The 21,413-nt window shown below is 43.0% G+C and overlaps 1 protein-coding gene across 8 annotated transcripts in view; it reads right to left on the bottom strand.

Annotated features, from left to right (window-relative positions):
• The window catches only part of GAS2 (growth arrest specific 2), a 115,415-nt gene that overhangs the window by 51,985 nt on the left and 42,017 nt on the right, over positions 1-21,413 (bottom strand). For all 8 annotated transcript variants that reach the window (XR_014517072.1, XM_083465404.1, XM_083465407.1 and 5 more), the window contains one exon: positions 9,194-9,335. Coding sequence is in view for 7 of the 8 variants with exons in the window: in XM_083465404.1 (XP_083321530.1) it covers positions 9,194-9,335 (142 nt within the window). In the remaining variant the exon portion in view is untranslated. The remainder of the gene's footprint in view (positions 1-9,193; positions 9,336-21,413) is intronic.

Here is a 21,413-nt window from a genome sequence, read left to right as displayed (position 1 = left end):
GTGCTCCACAATCAGCATGTTTCACTCCTTGCAAAGTTCAAGGACCTAGAGTAGAAAAACAGACGCACAGAAAAACAGGAGAAAGCAGAGAGTACATATAAACAGACAGACAGAAAGGTACAAGGCTTTGTGGGGAACCAATTGATCCAACTTGGAGTGTTTTGTTTACATTGCAATTCAGCTCCAGAAAGGGTAAAATCACCTCAGTCCTCCTTGTTATTCAGACTGTGCCCAAAGCAGTTGCACGCCTTTAATATTTACAATTTTTCATACTTAGCCCAGCTATATCCCACTAGTATATACTGTATCATACCGTGTGTGGAATAGAACATATCAGAAAGCTTCTGTACCTGATTTTCCCCTGCATTTTTCCCTTTCCTTGGTTTCACTGGACAACCACCCCCCTCCCCACAACATTGCATTCACAACCACATATATAAACCTTGGGTTATTTTCAAGACATTTCAACACATTTTCAATACACATCTGTATTGGGCAAACATCAACAGAAAACTTCTACAGGTGGGGTAGGCCTCTTTGTGACGTGGAAGAGCCCCACCCAATATAAGTAAAGTAAGTTTGCAAATGCCATGAACCAATAAACCAGCCTTTCTCAACCTGTGGGTCCCCAGATGTTGTTGAACTACAACTCCCATCACCCCTAGCTAGCAAGACCAGAACTCAGGGATGATGGGAGCTGTAGTCCAACACCATCTGGGGACTCACAGGTTGAGAACCACTGCCAGGACACAGAACTTCAGTTCTGTCCCACATCACAGAAGAGCAATAGCACATTTTGCCTATTTCTTTCACAGAAAAAAAGAAACATAAGAGAGGATCCAAAAAAATTGTGTGACTAGTTCTTTGTGCCGAAGGGGGCTTGGTACTTGTGTTTCTGAAAGAGAAGCTGCCCAGATACCATGGCAAGCCTTTTAAACAAAACAAAAAATAACCTGAGAGGCGTTTCAAAAGCATGGGAGGGGGTTGCTGTCAAAGGAAGCAAATCAGAAGTCCCACAGGGCATGCCATAATGTTTTAAAATAACGTGAGCTGGAGGTTTTTTTTCAACATAATGAAAATCAAATGCTGTGAGGCCTGTTTCCAGACAGAGAGGCCTGTAAGCAGCACATTTACAATGCCCACAAGAAAACTGACCCGGTTCACAGAGCTTGTTTGTGTTATCACTCTTCCCAAGGTACCTCTTGAACTCGCTTCAAACTTGCCTTGTTTTATACACTCAAGGTGCAACTCAAATTAAAAAGCACCCTGGATAAAAAGGAATCCTGATTCATCTCTGACTCATTACACAACAGGCAGCGTTCCTAGTGTGACCTGACAATAACCCCATGTACTGAGCAAAGGAGTGAATCGAAAATACCTTCTTCCAGTGAAAATAAACACAAATGAATAACCTCCAAAGAAAGAACTTCTGAAAGCAAATTGACTGTGTCTCTCACAATGTAAACAACCCTAGAACTACTCTAGAGGTACATTCTTCTGATTGCATCTTCTGGAAGAGATTATTACCTAAGGGCATATAACTCTGTCTAAGTATATTGGACTGGTTTGCACAACATGGTCAACCAAACTGTGGTTTACCAAAAACCCGACAAACCTCCTGGAAAGGCGTTAACAACTACTTTGCTCCTTCCTGGGCCATTTGGCTGCCACACCTAAAACTCATGGTTTGTGAGAGACTTCAATAATGAGCCCTGGTTTGAACGATATGCTAAGCCAAATCTTGACTTGGTTCAGTGTGGCATGGCAGTAAAAAGGAATGGGGAAGGGCAAAGTGCCTGCTAGTCACCATCAGTAAACCATAGCTTGGCTTACTGTGTTGTCACTGTGAAATAGTGGGTCACATTTCCTAAGTGCAGTTGGGTTGATCTGAACCAGCCATATTAACATAGATAAGCATCAGGCCATTAAACATGTTTCTTTCTGAGCACGTTGCACACATATGTACGGATCACTTTTACTGCTACCAAACCTTACTGCACAATTTTTAACCTACAGTATTATGATAAATTAACATTAAGTGGTATTCATCTAAGCATTACTCAGAGTAGACCCCTTTAAAATAATAGGCCCAACTTAGCCATGGTCATATATTTAAGTGGGCCTGTGCTGAGTAAAAGGGACGCAGGTGGCGCTGTGGGTTAAACCACAGAGCCTAGGACTTGCCGATCAGAAGGTCGGCGGTTGGAATCCCCACAATGGGGTGAACTCCCATTGCTCGGTCCTTGTTCCTGCCAACCTAGCAATTCAAAAGCACGTCAGAGTGTAAGTAGATAAATAGATACCACTCCAGCGGGAAGGTAAATGGTGTTTCCATGTGCTGCTTTGGTTCGCCAGAAGCGGCTTAGTCATGCTGGCCACATGACCCGGAAGTTGTACGCCGGCTCCCTTGGCCAATAAAGCGAGATGAGCACCACAACCCTAGAGTCAGCCACGACTGGACCTAATGGTCAGAGGTCCCTTTACCTTTTATGCTGAGTAAAACCTAGTTGAATACCACCCAACTCAGCAGAAAACCATCAAGCAGTAGTGATTGTGTGCTCCAACAGTGGCGCAAATTGTGCCTTTGTGCCGCTGCCATGACACTGAAGTCCTGTTAGGTTTGCCAAATCCCCTGTTGCTAACATAAAGTCACATAGGCCTACCAATCTGTGATAAGACAGAATACCAGACTGGGTGCATCCACAGGTAGTCGTCGCCCCACTGATGCCAAATCAGGGACAGTTTGTACCGGATTGTGGGTGGAACTGCTATTGCAGTGACAACTGGCGTGTCCCACAACTGTCACGTTGCTAACTTGTCTGCATCTACCTAATGGGTTGAATTCTCAACCACAACTTTGTGTATTCAGGGCCCCCTCAATGTCTTTACCCAGATTGTGGAACTCTTTGGCCTGCGAAGTGCAGTTGCCTTCCTTCCTCACCATTTTTGTTATTGCTCTTTTAAACTGCTGGTCCTGCCCCTCTCATGGTGGAACCGCTTTATGTATTTATGAAATTCTAATGTTAAATGTCGTGAAGACACCCCTTTGCGATGCCTTTACAATAAAAAAATAGAAAAATAAACCAGAAGGTGAAAGTCTTTTACAGAAAAGTCAAAACAGGAGGGGAAATGGAATATTAGTGTTTAGTTGTTTCCAAAGCAGCAGGAACTGGGTATTGTGTGTATATATATATATGGGGGAAAACAAAATATAGGGGAAAGCAAACATCAAAAATCAGGTGCACCAAGGTGCTCAACAAGCACTCGGCCAAAGAAGGAAGAGAGAACAAACATTTGCTATGCCCTTCACAATTTACACTGGTTTTTCATACCTATTTGTCTTACTAATCATGAAAAAGCTGAGTTGCCCTGGCAACTGCCACATTGCCAGAACTATAAAGTCACAAAGATACAAAAGTCTTTCATAAGGCATTGCAAATACCAGTATTTCAAGTATGTCATATTTCACAGCACTATTGAAAAGAGTCTTTCACATTTTATTTTATCCTTCACTGTCTTTTATTTGCTGCATGTGTGGGAAGTACATCGCCTAGCAGAGGCGAATAGAAAGGTTTCTAATTACAATTATTGCCATTTTTCTTCATTTAAATTGCACTAGAACCAAAAGGGATAACAAGTCTTCCCTTTAACAAATATTCAGTGAAAAGTATGGGGAAGTGGAAGGAAACAGATTATTCTTCCATGTCTAAAGGTATTCAACCAAAATATAATTTATTTAATTTCAGGAAATGAATTCCAGTTAGTTTCCCATCACACCCTTGCCCTGACTTGCTAGGCAAGTAAAGGGTTTCATAATGTTGGGTTTTGGAACACGTTCTACCTCATTTTTTGCTGTGTGAAATACCCAGCAAGATTATGAGGGATTGACTATAGGTTCCATCCTGCCATTTGGCTTATTCACACTTCCTCTTGTCCTGCCACTTTCCCCCTGGGGAAAAACACTCTTTAGTGCTCAGTCAGAGCAAATGGCAATTGATAAATGAAATGATGTGCTGACAGGGTTTTTTAAAAAATATATTTTACACAAAGCAAGGGGTGCGTTGCTGGCAGCTTGCAGGCTGGAAAATAATCCAGTACATAGCCATAAGAAGATAACTTATCCATGAGGTTCAGTCCTGAGGATCACGTTTTCTAAAGGTAAAGGGGCCCCTGACCATTAGGTCCAGTCGTGGCCGACTCTGGGGTTGCGGCGCTCATCTCGCTTTATTGGCCGAGGGAGCCGGCATACAGCTTCTGGTGCATGGAAACGCTGTTTACCTTACCGCCAGAGCGGTACCTATTTATCTACCTGCATTTTGACATGCTTTCGAACTGCTAGGTTGGCAGGAGCAGGGACCGAGCAACGGGAGCTCACCCCGTCACGGGGATTTGAACCTTCTGATCGGCAAGTCCTAGGCTCTGTGCTCTAACCCACAGCGCCACCCTAGGTAGCTGTTATTCTATGGGATTACACTCTACGGCCCTGAAGCTTGGTTGGGGGATGGGGCAGAGGTTCAAGTAGGCCAACTTTGTAACTGAGGTGGATTTCCAGAGTTGTGTGGTAGTGGGAAAGCCCTGACGATGCACATTGTCTGCATCATCACCATAAGCGAGATGATGTGTGTGGCACAAGCTCTCTAAACATGTAGCTGTGCAACACCAGTGCAAGTAGTCGGCTGAGGAAAAACTGTTCCGACATTCACACACACACACACAGCCCCCAAAACAGTAATAATTCTTTTTCTCAAAAACTTCCACAAGTTGTTACTTCTGCAAGTAGCTGTGCTAACTTCATCGTAATGACTTTGACCAGAGCAGAGCAAGAGGCCGTCTAGCTGGAAGACCTCTCGACACAAATTTCACAAAGGACGGTTGCTGGGAACATCACATTAACATTGTTTTGCTGGAGTGGTCTAGTCATAATGCCTCATGCCAACACCAAAAATAATAAAAAAATGAGCATTTTTAGCTGTTAATTAGCTGTACTTATTTGACTGATTTTGATTTTTGAGTGGAGGACATGTTTACTTGGGCGGTATATAAATGCCTGGAATAGATGTAATAAAATACATTAATAATTATCACGTAATGATGATGATAAGTAATATTAGAAGCCAAGGATAGAATGAGGATAGCACGATCTTCTCACATATTAAAAATGCAAGGAAAAGAATGTTGAAAAGGAAGGCAAACAGATCAGTTGCAATAGAGATAAGAGCTACACACACTGAAAAACCTTTTGAGCAGTGGAAAACAGAAGCCTCTTGATGATAGCACAGTGAGTTCATTTAGTGCTCCAGCAGACTTGTCTTCCATCACAACAGCTTTTCACTTTTTATTTGATTCCAAGTCCAACCAAACAATTGATTCTCTTCATCTTCGGCTGAAAGGCAATCTTGAGGCAAAAGGTTGTCCTAAATTTTGTATCAAAAGAGATTTGTCATAAGCATGAAAGGAGGAAAAATTATATTATTAAGATTATGACTTTGCTGAAATTGTTGCTTCTCGAAGGCAGAGGTGGTCAAGATAAAAATAAACTGTCCATCTCATACTCTGCTTTGGTTCTCTGAATGACTCAGCCAGCAAAAAGGTCAGTGTGTAATCTGGAAAGTCATTTTCCAAGCTTCTGTATCTTACTGTTTAATCCTTCACCTTTATTTCTTGGCGACTAAAAGCAGAGTGGCTAGAATTTACCGTATTTCTTATTTGGATGAGCGTTTTATGTCCTTGTCTTATATTTGATTTGGATCTTGTTTCCTATTTCAGTTTTTATCCTGTAAGGCACTTTGGTATTTTTAAAAAATGATGAAATAATTATATTAACAGCAGCAGCAACAACAACAAAAGCAGTAATTGTTTGGGAAGAAGGATTACATTTTGTGGAAACAACCACATGACTTCAAAATAAAACAATTGCCGAATGTAGCAAAGAGTTATAGGTAAAACTCTACACACATGCTATTATTATTTGCAGTTACTGGTTGTTTTCCCCCAAAAGTGACTCAAAATTATTGGCAAAACAGTACAAAGATCAAAAACATTATAAAACCAGCACAAAAGGAATAACACATTGATACACATCCCACAGTTCAAAAGGATGAAATTCATCCAAATTAAAGGATGAAAGCCCAGATAAAAAGAAACCTTTTTGCCTATTGCCTAAAAGTTGATAGTGATGGCACATTCCTGGGCAGAGCTTTCCACAAGAGGAGAGCCACTACTGAAAAGGCCCATTCTCATATCACCACCCTCCACCCTTCCCTCAAAGGAGGCACACGCAGAAGGGCCTCAGCTGATGAATCCAGGGTCTGGGTTGGAATTAGAGTTGTTTAAGTAGTATGGTACAATTTTCATGTAGGCAAATTGATCATGAATGCTATTGGGGGAAATAAAGGGGTGGGTCTGGGTAAGTATGAGCAGAGTTCCACTCATGCAATATGGCTTTCCTGCCCCTTTCTCCTCCCCACTGCGGACCTTTGGAAACACCACCAAAGTCTCTGCTTGACCGTTGGGAGAACCTTCCCAAACAGCTTTGGACAGCTGTGTGGGATGGGATGGAGAGTGAAGTCAGCGAAGCTTTGTGTGAGTAAAGGTGCCTTTCCACTCACTCACTCACGCAAGGCAACTTTGGATCCAGTCCAGCAGTAATACCATCCCTCTTTCATTTAAACAGTTTCAAGTGCACAGTGCAAAGCAATAAATTGCAGTTATTACAGAGCTGTAGTAATTTTGGTGTTGCTGCTTAATTATTAGTTCACTTGGGACTTGTTTTCGGCCTAAGTATGAAATTAAAATAAGAATTAGCTTACTGGAGTTATTCTTCTTTTTTTCCTCCACAGGAAAATATTGTTGCATGCTACCACAATCTTCAAGCAGTGCAAGATTCCAGAGGTTCCAGGAGCTTACCCCAGGGTTTGGTTTCCTCATAATGAGGGGCAGCAGAGATTGTGATGTCTTTATGATACAGGGTTTATTTACACATATATTCAATTTGAGCCCAGGATGGAGGGGCTCACAGCATTAACACCCCTAGAGGATCTTGCTTCTCCCATAGCCACGACCTCGGATTCCTGCAGAAATCAAGCCTGTCTCTTTCTCTATGGCTTTCGCCTGCTTCCAATATTTATCCTTATTCACATCCTAACAGCAGGATACTATTACTATTCTTTTACTAATCCTCTACATCAACATATAATCCACACCACTTCCCAACACTCCAAATTCCCTATTGCCATTTTGGGTTACTAATCCCATCTACTAGTCTTCCTTCGCCATTTAACATCACTGTAAATTTAATAATATTCCATTGTTTTCAGATTTTTCTGAAAAACGGGAGGGGGGATTCAGAACCAATCTACTTGCTTCATCATTTTTCCCATGCTTGGGCATACAGAATTCTGGCTGTTGTTGAAATGTATAGCGACTGGGTCTGGTATGATGCAGCAACATCCCCTTTCACATTTCTCTTGCACTCCAGAGTGTATTTATTTTTATATGCTTAATAAGAGAACAGTAATCATACAATTAGCTGACAAAGTCACATGCTAAGTATACAGGAAATATTTGGAGTATATCACAATGATGCCAATAATAATGATCCAATAAGCATACTTAATTGAACTATGCAGAGAGAATTCCTTTTTCAAGAGCCAGCAACTGAAAGACCAAGAACTATGCATAGTGGAATGATAGTTCTAATATTATTTAGATGTTGTTTCAGCATTTAGTTATTCCTTCCTTCATTCATAAAATGCCGATTTTGAATATACAAGTAAAACATTATGTGTGATCCAACTGAGGTCCAGTCCTGCAGAATTAGACATCTTCCCAGTTCTACAGTAGCTACTGTCAAGCTTCTGGGATCCCTCCCACGGTGGCAGCCAGTAAGCAGATAGACAATAAAAGTTCTTACCAATTAATTTATTCAATATTTACAGTGAGAGATGAAGGAACGCAGTATCCCCTAGATAATGGTGTTGCTCCAAGTAAAGTCCCACCCCACTACATCTCTCCTATTCTACGTCACCCCTGCGTCGGCTAATCTGAGCTTTCTGCCTCTGAGCCTGCTGTTTGACTACCCTCAATGCTCACCTGGTCCTGGGAGAGGGGGGCTCAGGAATGCTTTCCAAAGACACTGAGTCTGTCAGCTGTTTCTCCCCTGGTGTTTCTTCTTCCTGCTGTTCCTCTTCCAATATTTCCCAGCTTCTCCCCTCTGCAGCCTCTGAACTATGCCCTTTTGCAAACCACTGTTCTAAATATATACTGTCCTCCTGTTCTCAGGAAGATTCAGGAGAAAGGGAGGCAGTCCCCACCATTCCTCCTCAGTCCAGCCCCTGACATCTACTAACAAAGTCAAAGAGGAAAAGAGATCTGCCTATGGCCCAGCTGTCACACGCACTGTGCAGATTCACTGAGGATAGGGCAGGAGGTTTGGGCGCTCAGTTCCTCTCTTCTTTCCTACCAACTCACAGTAGCGGGAGGGAATTAACTACACTAGCCCCAGGGCTGAAATAAAGTTGTGCCATTTTGTCAGGGAAACAAAGGGGCAATTGATGTGGTTCATCCATTCCCACACCCAACATGCCCTGCTGTCATTCGCTGTGCATTGCCACAGGTGGAGCTCTCTGCTAGCATGCCAGGAGGTTTTGAGCAGCCTAAGCATTGCCTAAGGCCCTTCATTCAGTTACAGTGTGGAGTTATGCTTGCTCCCTAATATCCTGATTAGTGACTATTGACATCAAGATATCCATGACCTGATGCAGCCATCAATATGGCACTGGGTGATCTGTATGCATTCAAGACAGAAGTTCCATTGTGTGTGGTGAAACTGACTTTCACAAGATAAGCATCCATAATATTGCAGCGCAGAATTAACTGACTGTGGTTGAAATTAAACTAGAACAGGTTTTCTCTTGAAATTCCACAAAACATCCTTCATTTTCATTTTCATCCCAACTCAGAGTAATACCACATTTAATAGAAGGCAGTGTCTGTAATATTTTGAATGCAGTATTTTAAAACAAATAAGCAGCTATGGCCTAGAACATTCTGTTAAAAAACGTGACTCAATGGTGCGTCATGATTTCAAAGACAGCTTGATTTGATTCTGCCCCCAGTGATAATCACTAGGGACATGACTGACGCTTCGCTATAAGTACAATGGATATTGTGATGTGCAGGAGTTGACACATACCCAAACCTTCAGATTCAAATAGACAAGTATCGTCTACTCCCACATCTCTGCACCAGGATAAGAAATTTGCTGTATTGTCCCGTGCAAAAAAGGATCCAGGTGGTGCATTGGCTTTGCATGGGATTCTCCTCACCGGCATTATCTGTAATGCAAACAGAAAGAAAATTATACATTACATGATGATTTAGGATGCTTATTAATATTTGGACATGCCTCTCAATAAATATTCCCAGGGTGTGCCTGCTTCCAGTTAATCAATAGGAATGTGTGTGTGTTTTTAATATTCCTAGTTTTATTACACTGATTGTAATTGTGTGAACATACAGATCCCAGAGGGCTGTGGAAAGACTTCCACTCAAATGCATCTAGATCTTTCATAGCCCCTACCTATTGCAGGTGAATAGAAAAAGAAAATATTGGATTCCCGCACCTCTAATAGTTGTGCAGAAGAGGGAATTTTAGACAGTTTAGCTTGCATGACAAGCTACACCTACGAAAATTCCCTCGTCCACGTATCAAAAGGCGCAGGGGCCCTGATTGACCTCTTTTTTACCCAGACTCCCTATGCAGTCTTTTATAGACCCCTCTGGTGGTAGGGGGAAGAGGGATATTTGGGCTTCAACCCAAACCCCCTATGTGCTGGGCTTAAAGGGGTGTTGGATCAGGTGAAAGTGCCCCTCTTCTCATCCTCCGTCTACACTTACAGGATGCATAAAACTCGTAGATGATTGGGATTTTAAGAGGGCTGGAGATGAATACACTTTCTCAGCCTTACTGCTAAAAATGGCCAGTTTTTGTATGACATCAACTTTTAAGAACAAGGGGAGGGGTTCCGCTTGGCAGGATACATAGGTGTGACAGTGCCATACACATTCAAAGTTTTCTCATCCCAGAGCAAGCAAGACTAAAAATAAATAGTTAAAATGTTCAGCTTGGCCATTAAAGTGATTTATGGAGTATCTGCTTCTGTTCTGGATCTGGTTATAAAATGCAAGATTTTCTGTAAGCCAAGCGCTGAGAAGCTCAAATGATGTCTGCAAAAGCTTCCAGCTCCATGTCCAGACATAGATTGCTTGTGAAAAGAAAAAAGGGGTAAAAAAAAACTAGTCCCAAATAATTTCTTGGAAGCGTCACAAAACACTGGAGCGGGGGGAGGGGGTAGTGGGGAAAGGAAGCCAAACAACATGGGATTGAATGGGCTTCACATAACCTCAGCTACTGGCAAAGAAATCACAGCTGATATAGCATCCAAGCCCAAAGGACCACTTGAAGTGATGCAATAGTTTTGGGAACAGAGAGGGTGCTGTTACAGTAGGTAATGCACGCCACTCCAATCTCCAAATGGTGCAATATTCCAGGGGTTCTAGGCGTATATGGGAATGTAGCACAGCAGAGACTGTGGTGTCTTTATGATATATGGTTCATTTACACATATATACAACCTGAGCCTATATGATGGAGGGGCTCACAGCATCAACACCCCAAGAGAGTCTTGTTTCTCCCATAGCTGCAGCCTTGAATTCAAACAGAAATCCAACACTGCTCTCAAACGTTGCTCTGGCTCTCGGCCCAACTTGCTGCTTTCCTTCTAAGTCACTTCACTACCTAAAAAAAAACCTCAGCTCTCAACTTTGGCTTTTGTCCTTTCACTATCTGTCCCACCCATTTGCCGTCTCCCATAAAGCCTCTCCCTTTGTTCTCCCTACACCTCACCAAGAGGATAACCTGGCTATTCCAAGAATTAGAAGCCTCGATTAGATGTTAACACTTGCTGGATCCAGGGATTAGAAGGGTCTCTGTACAGAACCTACTTCCCCAAACTCATAATGGTATATAAACTGAGTTAGGTGTTTTTTACTGGCAAATTTACAATGTTGGGGTCCCTTTCTTCTCCCCACACATTTTCTTTGTTTGTTTCTGAATTTACAAGTAGCTCTTTATTCAGAGAATACCTGAGTGGAGAATGAAAACAGAACGTGAAAGATAATCCAGATCATAAAACAGTATTAAGACATACACACTAACACAAATGAAAAACTGCAGAAATAAAATAGGCTAATTGGAGAGAAAAGAAAAGTTTTTAACGGACGACATAAACATGACAATGCTGGAGCGTGCTTCACTTCGAAGGGAAGAGAATTCCAGAAAACTGGAGCCACAACGCAAAAAGCACATGCTCAAGCCACTATGTCACCACCAAACTCTCCAGATGGCAGCCTGTAGAGAAACCAGAAAGCAGCTGCCAAACCACAGAAGTGACTCACTGCTTGGAGCAACCATCCTGCAGAAGGAGCAGCAAGACAGCATCATATCATTGGGACGTAACTGATGCATAAGGGGATGCACTGGCCAGACACTTCCTTTCCTTCCTCTGACTTTCCCTTTTGCCTCCTGTTTGGGATGCAGGTCAAATAACAGAACCGGTGTTTTTAAATGTATGTAAATCACATAGTGCAAAGTGGTTTCAAGCTCTGATCCAGGAACCCCCTGGGGTGATTTGAAAGCTTGTTTGGGGGCTTCTCAAATGCCAAACATGACAGCAAGTTGTATACAACTACATCCTACTCAGAGTAGACACAATGTAAATAATGAACCTAATTTAGTCATGGAGGTCTACTTCAATGAATAAAACTGAATACTGACAGTAAGAGCTGTTCGACAGTGGAATTTGCTGCCAAGGAGTGTGGTGGAGTCTCCTTTTTTGGAGGTCTTTAAGCAGAGGCTTGAAAACCATATGTCAGGAGTGCTCTGATGGTGTTTCCTGCTTGGCAGGGGGTTGGACTCGATGGCCCTTGTGGTCTCTTCCAACTCTATGATTCTATGATTCTATGATTCTACTATCAAGGCTCCTTTGCCATTTGTATAACAAATGACAACTGCTGACACCTCTTCTATGCAAGTATTGATGGCCTCTGGCCATCAGTGAGATCAGTAACGGCCAGGCTTCCTTGGACAGAAACTTGTATTTATCACTATCCACCTTTCTGTTTCTTGGGGGCAGAGTGCAGTAGTTGGGGGGGCAGGAGCTCAGGGTTAGAGCTTTACACAGAGAAGGCCCCAGATTCAGTCCATGGCATCTTCAGAGAATTTGGAGAGCGTCTGTCAGCCACTGAGCTAGGGGATTCAATAGTCAGCCTCAGTATAAGGCAGCTTCCTACATTCCAACTTTCCCTGTTTTGTATAACCACTGGATTGTGTCACACATCTTGTAGGATAGAGTCCTACAATGAGTACCAGAGGCCTGGCCAATGACCCAAGTGAACTGAGCATGCTCTGGAATGCCCAGGACTTCCTTAACATTTCTGGTTGATGCTTAAGGGATTGTGAGTGAACATCACATATTTGGTTCTTCCCGTTAAAATTGTCATTGCAAGAATATTCTACAGCACTATATTTAAGTGTGATGAAGAACTTCTGCTGGACAAGGGCCCTATTGAAATGCATGGGAACTGTCCGTATGCAGTTTTACTGTACCTCAATGGGGCTCACGCAAAAGGAATTCCCATTAATGGGGCCAAACATGTGCAGGAGACCAAAATACCATCAGTCACATTAACACCATACATTTAAAGCACATTCATTGCACATGGCTTCCCCCAAAGAATCCTGGGGACTGTAGTTTGTCAAGGCTGCTAGCAACTGTCTCTCTGTGAGGGGTAAACTACATTCCCTCAGGGGAGGTTATATGCTTTGAATGTGCTTTAATGTGTGTGACAGTTGTTGTTTATTATTAAAAATACTACTGACACTGAAGTGGGGAGGCAAGGAGCATTTTGCCATTTATATCCATAGAGCCAGAATTTTACTCAGTGCCTTAAATGAAAGTAAGATTAAACTTATACTGAAGGACTGTGGGGAAATATCTATGTTTTCTTCTCACCTAATAAATTCTCAACCACCTAAAAATAACTAAAAAGTCCTTTTTATTATTCTCAAATCTGTTAACTGTAAGTTCTAACTCTGAAATATGAACACTGTTATTTAAGGAAGGTTGATTCTCAAATGCTTTTTTTTTCAAAAAAGAAAAGAACTGATTTACTTTTTGTTTAAATGACTTGAATTTCTCCAAAGTGATTTGGAACAGATCATCCTGACATAATTAGGTTTCCATATGGCAAAAGTGACTTTTGTTGACATAGTAGACTATAGCCACAGTTACTCTAAAACAGCAGTGCGCACAATTGCTCCTATCAAATATCACCCAAAAACAGTTCCCCAGTTACACTCCTTTTACAATCCTGACTTGTTGATGTGCATGCAGGAGGTTTAATGCAGGATGTGAAAGTGTGAGTGAAACAGATGATGTCAGCCTGGAAAAATGTGGTCAGGTTTGCTTCGGCACCCCAAGAGGGGCTCCGGCTCTATGAAATCACATGGAAAAAGAAATAGATTGATATAATTTTTCCAAAAGAGGTTCCATAATTTTGCTTTTAAAATGTTTGCTTTGGGGAGACTCAAAGCATATTTTAAGATCTCTCGAAAAGAGAAGCTACCCTTTCTTTATTTCACTTTGAAATTCCTGTGAATAAGTAAGCCCTAAAACAGTGGGGGTTGTAGTCAGCCAGGCCGCTTATCAGAAAAGGATCCCAACAGTTTGACTCACCCAGGTTATCAAAATATGATAGCTAATATTTTCTTGGTGTTGCAGCAATCATTCATAACTACTATCATTCACTGATTATAGAAAATGGGTTTCAGGTTTTCCTTACTATGCCTAAAGAAGCTATGATTTCCCTTCTCTTTTCCCCCCAGCTGATCTACACATACAGTAGAATCACACAGAAGAGTTTTTCTTGAACCATTTCACTTCAGATTGTAGGTGCCAGAATCCCATCTTTAAACACCCACCCAAAGAGGATGCGGAGGAGGGAGGAACTGACATAGAAAGCTTTACATGTCAGGGAGGTGGTAGCCCCCTGCCAAACACACTGTTCTTCATACAGAGAGGAGTTTGTTTACATGGGGGAGAAGTCAAACATAAGGCCTACAGTTCAGGGAAAACTGCATCATGTCTAGCTTTGGAACTCTAGTATTATTGCTTGTGACTTAAAGATATTAAAAAGAAATGTATAAAAGAGAGGGCAAAATATAGTGACGCAAAACGCGGATGGACCCAACCAGAGCCGTCTTTCCCATAGAGCTTAGTGGCGCGCTGTGTCACAGCGCCGCCCTCTATGGGTGCCCCAGAAAGTGGGGGAGCTGTGTGGCATTGCCGGCGGCCTCTCCTTTCCCTGCACGCCCAAGTGTGCAGCTTGCCTCCCAAGCATCCTGTGCATGGCAGGAGCACGGGAGGAGAGCCCTGAAGAGGCGGGTGAGAACAGTTTCAACAGGGAAGCTGGAGCCTCTCCCAGCAGCTCTCTGTCAAAGCACCCCACCAGCAAGCAAGGACCCCACCTCTCCCTTTTCGGTGCAGAAGCTTCCCGGTGGGCAGAAGGGAACTCCAAAGCATTTGCAAAGACTCTCCTCCTCCTCACCCAGGAGCAGAAAGAGCTGCTTTGGCTGCTGCCCCTGCAACTTCCATGCCCTTTTCTGGAGACCAAGCTGAACTCTGACTGAAGTAATTGTTTCATGGGGTCTGCCCAAGGCGTTTGGCTCCCCCTCCCACCAGACACGTCCTTAGCTGTGCCCAAGTGCACTTTTATTTCTCCCTTTAAGTAGCGTTGTGAACACGCACACCCCATACACTGCGTGTGTGGTCGTGGGCAAGGACAATCTGCTGCTGTCCTGCCACACCCACCCACCCACCCACTCTGAGGGGATCAGGGAAGCCTGCGTCGGCGGGAGGAGCGACTCTACTTCTGCCCCGGCTCAGCTTCCCAACCACCACACCCTCCTCTCCTCTCCATCGGTGGGTTGAATGCCCTCTCCTTCCTGCTTTCCTCTGTCCCACTTTCTATCCAGTAAAGGAAGGAGTGGGTTCCCCCCACCCCCAGCTCTTGCCTCTCCTTCCCTGTAGTGAAATCTTGTGGAATTCCCAAGTTCAGATCAACAACTCTGAGGAACCTTTCCTTAAAAAGGTCGGCAACTCTGGGAAACTGGGGGGGGGGGGATCTTTGGACCACGTCACCAGATATGCTTAAGATGGCCCTGGACCCAACAAGGTCAAGGTTTGTATGGTCAAGGTTCGAGAAAACAGTCCCAGGAAATTTGGTCATGCCCAGTATGATGCTGCCCCTGTAAAAAATAAAATAAAAAATCCTGTCTAAAGGAAAGCTTAAGTTACCCAGTGTGATCCTAAAACATCCCACTTCAGAACCACTTAGCTCAATGGCACTTACTTCCAGGTGACTGATTGCAGCCTTCAATTGATATTCTTTCCTGAAGCTCCCACAATGAAACCCTGCAGGGGCCTTATGTAGAAAGCACTTCTGCAAAGAAATTCCGGCTCTCCCATTAGGTAAGGTGAGTCCCTTGACTCAGGCACTGGACTGGGAGAGGGGGCAAGTTGGTGGCCCATCCACTATTGCTGCCACCCACCCAAGTGCCAGCTGCAGCTTGCTTGTCACTGCTGTGGCACAGTCTCTATAAAAACCTTTTAAAAAATAGTAATGTTATGTTTGATTGGGAGAGGGTTCCCAGACAAAAATCTATGGCTATGTAAAGATATGCACACACAAATATATATATCAGATCTGACCTCAGTGACATCTGCCTTAAATTGCAGCTTGTTAGGACTACTGTGACATGTCCTGTGTGGAATTGTCTTTGAGGAGCATTCAGAAACTTCTGTTGGTTCAGAATGTGGCAGCCAGTTTGTTAACTTGGGGTGGCTATAGGGAGAATGCAAGTCCCATGTTACAACAGCTTCAGTCCATTTCTGGGCAGTTCTGGTTGCGATCTACAAAGCCTGATGACATAACTTGGCCCCAGATTATCTGAAAGGCTCTGTTCTCCCATATGAACCTGGTTGGGTTTGAAGATCTTTGGGAGAGACCTTTCTTTCAGTACTGTCAACATCTGATGAACGTTTGCTAGGAACTCATAAAGGGCCTTCCCAGTGGTTCCTCTCAGGCTTGGGAACTCCTTGACAAAGGAAGCACATTTAGCCCAATCTATGACAAAACAGCCACATGCCCTACTTTGCAGCTCCATTTGAAGACGACAGTTCTTTGTTTCAGTAATTGAGAACATGTAGCCCTTCAGATGTTGTTCAACTCCAAGCCCCATCAGCCAAGCCAGCAAGGTCAATGGTCAGCGATTAGGCAATTGTAGTCCAAAAGGCAAGAGGTTCCTGTTCCCTGTTTGAGGGAGTCCTCTATTGGATGGGCTATCTGGTTTAAAAACAACAAACATTGAGCCTGTGGTGCAATGGATCAGTACATCTGACTGTACATCTGGCCAGAAGGTTGGTGGTTGAAGCCTACCCAGGGACAGCTGTGGGCAGGATTCCTGCATTGCAGGGGACTGGACTAGATGACCCTTGGGATTCCTTCCGATTCTACAATTACAGTGGTACCTCAGGTTAAGAACTTAATTTGTTCTGGAGGTCCGTTCTTAACCTGAAACAGTTCTTTAGCTAATGGGGCCTCCCGCTGCTGCCGCGCTACCGCTGCACAATTTCTGTTCTCATCCTGAAGCAAAGTTCTGAACCCTAGGTACTATTTCTGGGTTAGCGGAGTCTGTAACTTGAAACATCTGTAACCTGAAGCGTCTGTAACCCGAGGTACCACTGTATATGAACATCTATGAACCATAAGAAGGGACAGTAGAGGCCTTGAAGCTGCTTATCTTAGTTCCTGGAAAGCAGGCTAGAATCATAGAATCATAGAGTTGGAAGAGACCACAAGGGGCATCGAGTCCAACCCCCTGCCAAGCAGGAAACACCATCAGAGCACTCCTGACATATGGTTGTCAAGCCTCTGCTTAAAGACCTCCAAAGAAGGAGACTCCACCACACTCCTTGGCAGCAAATTCCACTGTCAAACAGCTCTTACTGTCAGGAAGTTCTTCCTAATGTTTAGGTGGAATCTTCTTTCTTGTAGTTTGGATCCATTGCTCCGTGTCCGCTTCTCTGGAGCAGCTAGGCAAGCAAACAGGGGACCTTGTCACAGTCTGCCCCACTACAATAAGATGCATTGTATTTCTAATTAAATAAATACGGCTCTACATATACAATAGCACATGCCAATTGTATGCAAAGCCCTATCCTCTTTAGTCCTCTTTTTTGGGGTGTTGCATAAGTGCATAACCTTAGACACATTGTACCTCTTTGAGGGAAAACACCTGAGTACTGGCTTATCTACAAAGTACACCATATGAAAGAGAAGGTTTCCCCAAGTTCCATCTTTCTGCGAGGCTACAGTCTAGGCAGGACCCAGAACTGAATTTTCACTGTTATGACACTTCAGTGTTGAAACGCCCTCCATAAATGGGGCCTGCCTAATTCTTTCAGACATCTGGTAAAAACATTTTTATTATTTGGCATTTGGGATACATGACCTTTTACTGCCCTTAGCAGTTATAAATGTAGCATTATATTCATCTGTATTTTTAAATTTACCTTTTCTTAAAATTGTGAGCCATCTTTAGCAGCAAGTTGTTTGGAAAAGCAATTAACACATTTTAAGAATAAATGAAGATAGGGGACAACATTGCAGCTGCACAATAAACCTTGTACAGGAATGCCATGGTGGTACAAGAATAGTACAAGAGGCATCAAATTGAGCCAAAGCATCCCTCTTTGACTTCAAGAAGAATGTTGCTCTAAATCAGTGGTTTCCAACCCCAGGATATTCCAAGGGGAGCACAGGTCAAAATCGTGTAAATGGGGGGGGCACAGCAGGCTTGGGGGGCACAGAGGGAAGTAAGAAGTGAAGCGGGGAATCAGGTAAGTGTGGTGGTGGGGTGGCAATTGGCAGGGCTGGGCGAGGCAGAGCTGTTTGTTGCTGCTGCCAGTGCTGGGCGTGGTGGCAGCCTGGGCCTGACTCTGCAAGGCACAAGGAGCAATCCATCCCAGCGCCTAGTGGATCAGGGCCTTCGGATGTTGTTGAGGTGTGCAGAGCCCGTTGGCAGCATTGACTTGGCTCTGCAAGGTGTGGGGTGAAATCCACCCCAGAGCATAGTCAAGCGGGGTTGTCTTGTGCTGCTGACTTGCATCTAGGAAATAACTAAGTGTCTACTCAGAAGTAAGTTGCACTAGTTCAGTGGGCCTTACTCCCAGGTAAGGATGTGTTTTATCTAGGCAGCCAGGGCTCCTCCAGATGGCAAGATCTTTTTGCACCAGGTCAGTGAGGACCACTTGCTTTTTAAAATTCTCCCATATATACAGAACACCCTGTGTGCCCTTTGGACTGTTTCTGTAGGTTTTCCCCTCTGTGTCAAATAATTAGTCAAATAAGTGTGGTTTCCTTTTTATAATACACGAAAGATGGTTCTCCCTCTGGAGGTTCTGGGCTCTCCTTCCTTGGAGGTTTATCTGAGTTTCCTACATTGCAGGGGGTTGCACTAGAAAGGTGATCCTTCGGGTCCCTTCCAGCTCCATGATTCTATGCTTTTCTGCTTCAACAATATTTCACTCTGTTCCTATCATTTTATGCAATTGTATTTTGTATAAATTATAAACATTACAAATAAAATCTGTTTTATTTACATATGAAACATTTAAATAGCTACCTTTCTACCAGTAGGATGGAAAGGCAGGGACATAGCCAGGATTTTTGTTAGCGGGCAGGCTTTTGTTAGGGGGGGCAGAACCTCAAATATGTATTGATTTGTATTGATTTTTACTTATGGGTGGCAGCTGCCCCTCCTTGACTACACCCGGGGGGGGGGGGTCACAGGAAGGAAACAAGAACGGAAGGGGGCCATGGTTGGAAAAACGTTGGGAAACGCTGCTCTAAATCACCACGTTCAGCCTTGAAAGCAGAGTGTGCACGCTTTTCAAACAAATACCAAGAACCCTTTGACCTATTATGGTAAGCCAGGGATGGCAAAAGTGGCCTGGGTGGTGTTGGACCCCAGCCCCCATCAGCCCCAGCCAGCATGACCAGTGGCCAGAGATGGTGGCAGAAGTACAGTAAGTAGGTTCCCCTCCCTTCCTTAAACCTTTGGTCTCAAGCTGACGGATTGTGACCTTCCGCTGGTTTCTTCCCTGATCTATGGTGGGTTACACCAGAGTTTGTAGTTGTTAAAAACATTTGAATGAAATTCTAAGGATAAAAATAGAAAATTGTAGAGGAAAGAGGGAGAAGATAGAAAGATGAAAGGGTCTCATATTGCAACCTGGCGTTAAAGGTGGGGGTCTTGAGTCAGAAAAGTTTGAAAGACTACTTGCATGCATGGTAGAGAACTACCAGCAGTTATGCCAACTTCCCCAAATAATAAACAAGGTAATTATTTGGAAAGTATCAACATCTGACCATTAAAGAATAATGCAGACAGCTCCACACTGCAATATGAGTAATAAATGTAAAAATCCGTGCAAATTCCAAGCAGCAGTCAGGACCACATGGAATGTGTTGTCATATTCAACTTATCTTGTCTCCCTTTGTTTCTCCCTGCTTCTTCATGGTCAGGCTATGCAATTCTTCAAAATGTACCATTTCCCCCTTAACTCTTCTGCAAAATTAGTTCCAAATGGTGCTTTACCTTTTATGAGCCAAGTGTCAAGCAAATACCCCAGGATAGCAATTTAGATAATCTAAAGAAAGAATTTCCTTTTAAAAAATTTAATATTGCCTTTGCTGTCATTTTTCAGACTGACAGATGTTCAGAGATGTTGATGCTGTCACCCAAAATGTTCACAAGGGATTTCATTCATGAATTCCTGAAGTTAAGTTTGACACTCCTCTGAAAATGTTTCATTTTTGCCTCTGCGATAAAGATTCTAATTTTTTTTCTGTAACTCTTCCAATCAGAAACCACAAAGAAGCTGCTGAGATTTTGGGAATTCAAAGCTGGATAAAGGGTTTTTAAAAATACATATATATAAAAAAATGGCTCCATGATTTGAAAAACATGTTGGAATGTTAACAGACAGAGCCAAATTTCCAAATTGGCCTTAACTCGGTGTCTGAAATTCTGAAGGTCAGCTTCTCTGCGCACACTCATCATGCCTACAGAGCTGTGATTATTTGTAGCATGAACACATATGCTACAACAAGCCATTGTCTTTCTCCCTCTCCTGTTGTCTGGCTAGTTTGGTTCTGTTCTGATCCTGTTGTAGATTTGTACAGCTCATCTGCTTGGGACTGTTGTGTTGGGAGAGGCACCAACATACTTTCCTGTTTTCTCCAGCAGGGCAAGCAGCACTTTCAGAGGTAAGATGATTTTCATCAGAAAAACAGGAAGGGGGGGGCATTAACCTACATACCTATATAGAGAGAAATGAAGGTTGATCACGAATTCCCTGATATCCACATCTGATTTGGCCCATAGACTCATCTATTTCCCCCGGACTTGTAAAAGATTAGCATGTATCAGTCAGATTAGAACGGGCCACAAGGCAGGTACACACAATGCTAGAGGTTCCTTTTGGGAGTCTGCCATACCAAATCCAGAGGGTGGGTGATTGCCTCATTCAACCTAATGGTAGGACTGGCCCTGAATGTATTGCAAGTATAAATGCAAAACTAAGCAAGTGAACCTCATCAAGGTAACATTCTGGAGTGCTCTATCTAGCCTAAGTTCTCCCCAATATCTGTTTTTTTTAATATTAAAATTCAAAATTACACTAGCCCATCAGAGCTAATGTAGCTAGGTGCATCTGTTCCTAACATCTACTAATCAGTTGTTTAATGGCATGCATAATTTCAAGGGAATTTCCATAAACCAAACCATACTCATGCATTTATGCCCAGAAGCTGTAACATCATCCAATAATGTAGGTTCCCTGTGCTCCCATGCAATCTCCCATTACAACACACTAAGCAGTTATAAAGCTATCCAAGTGATTTTAAAGCACTTTTAAGGAATAATATGACAGTGATGTATTATCATGTCTCTAGTACAAATGGGAATCCAAACTCCTTCTATTGACAATTAAAACAATATATCTCTCTTTCCCTCTTAATATAGAACAGATCATTCCACTCCACAAGTGTCTGAGATGGTGAGGTGATAAATAATGGAGAAAATGAAGTACTTCTAGGATTTCATGGAGTAATATTACTTATGTATCTATAGAAGAGTCACAAAAGCCTGGAATCAGTTAGCACAGAGCTTTGGTCAAAGGTATAGGTTGTGGCCAAGTAACACTTCACCCATCATCATCACAAACTAG

The sequence above is a fragment of the Podarcis liolepis genome, assembly GCF_965112155.1.
Source record: "Podarcis liolepis genome assembly, chromosome: 1".
Lineage (NCBI taxonomy): Eukaryota > Metazoa > Chordata > Lepidosauria > Squamata > Lacertidae > Podarcis > Podarcis liolepis.
The sequence above is the reverse complement of the archived record's forward strand: the minus strand, read 5'-3'. Positions and strand labels throughout refer to the sequence as shown.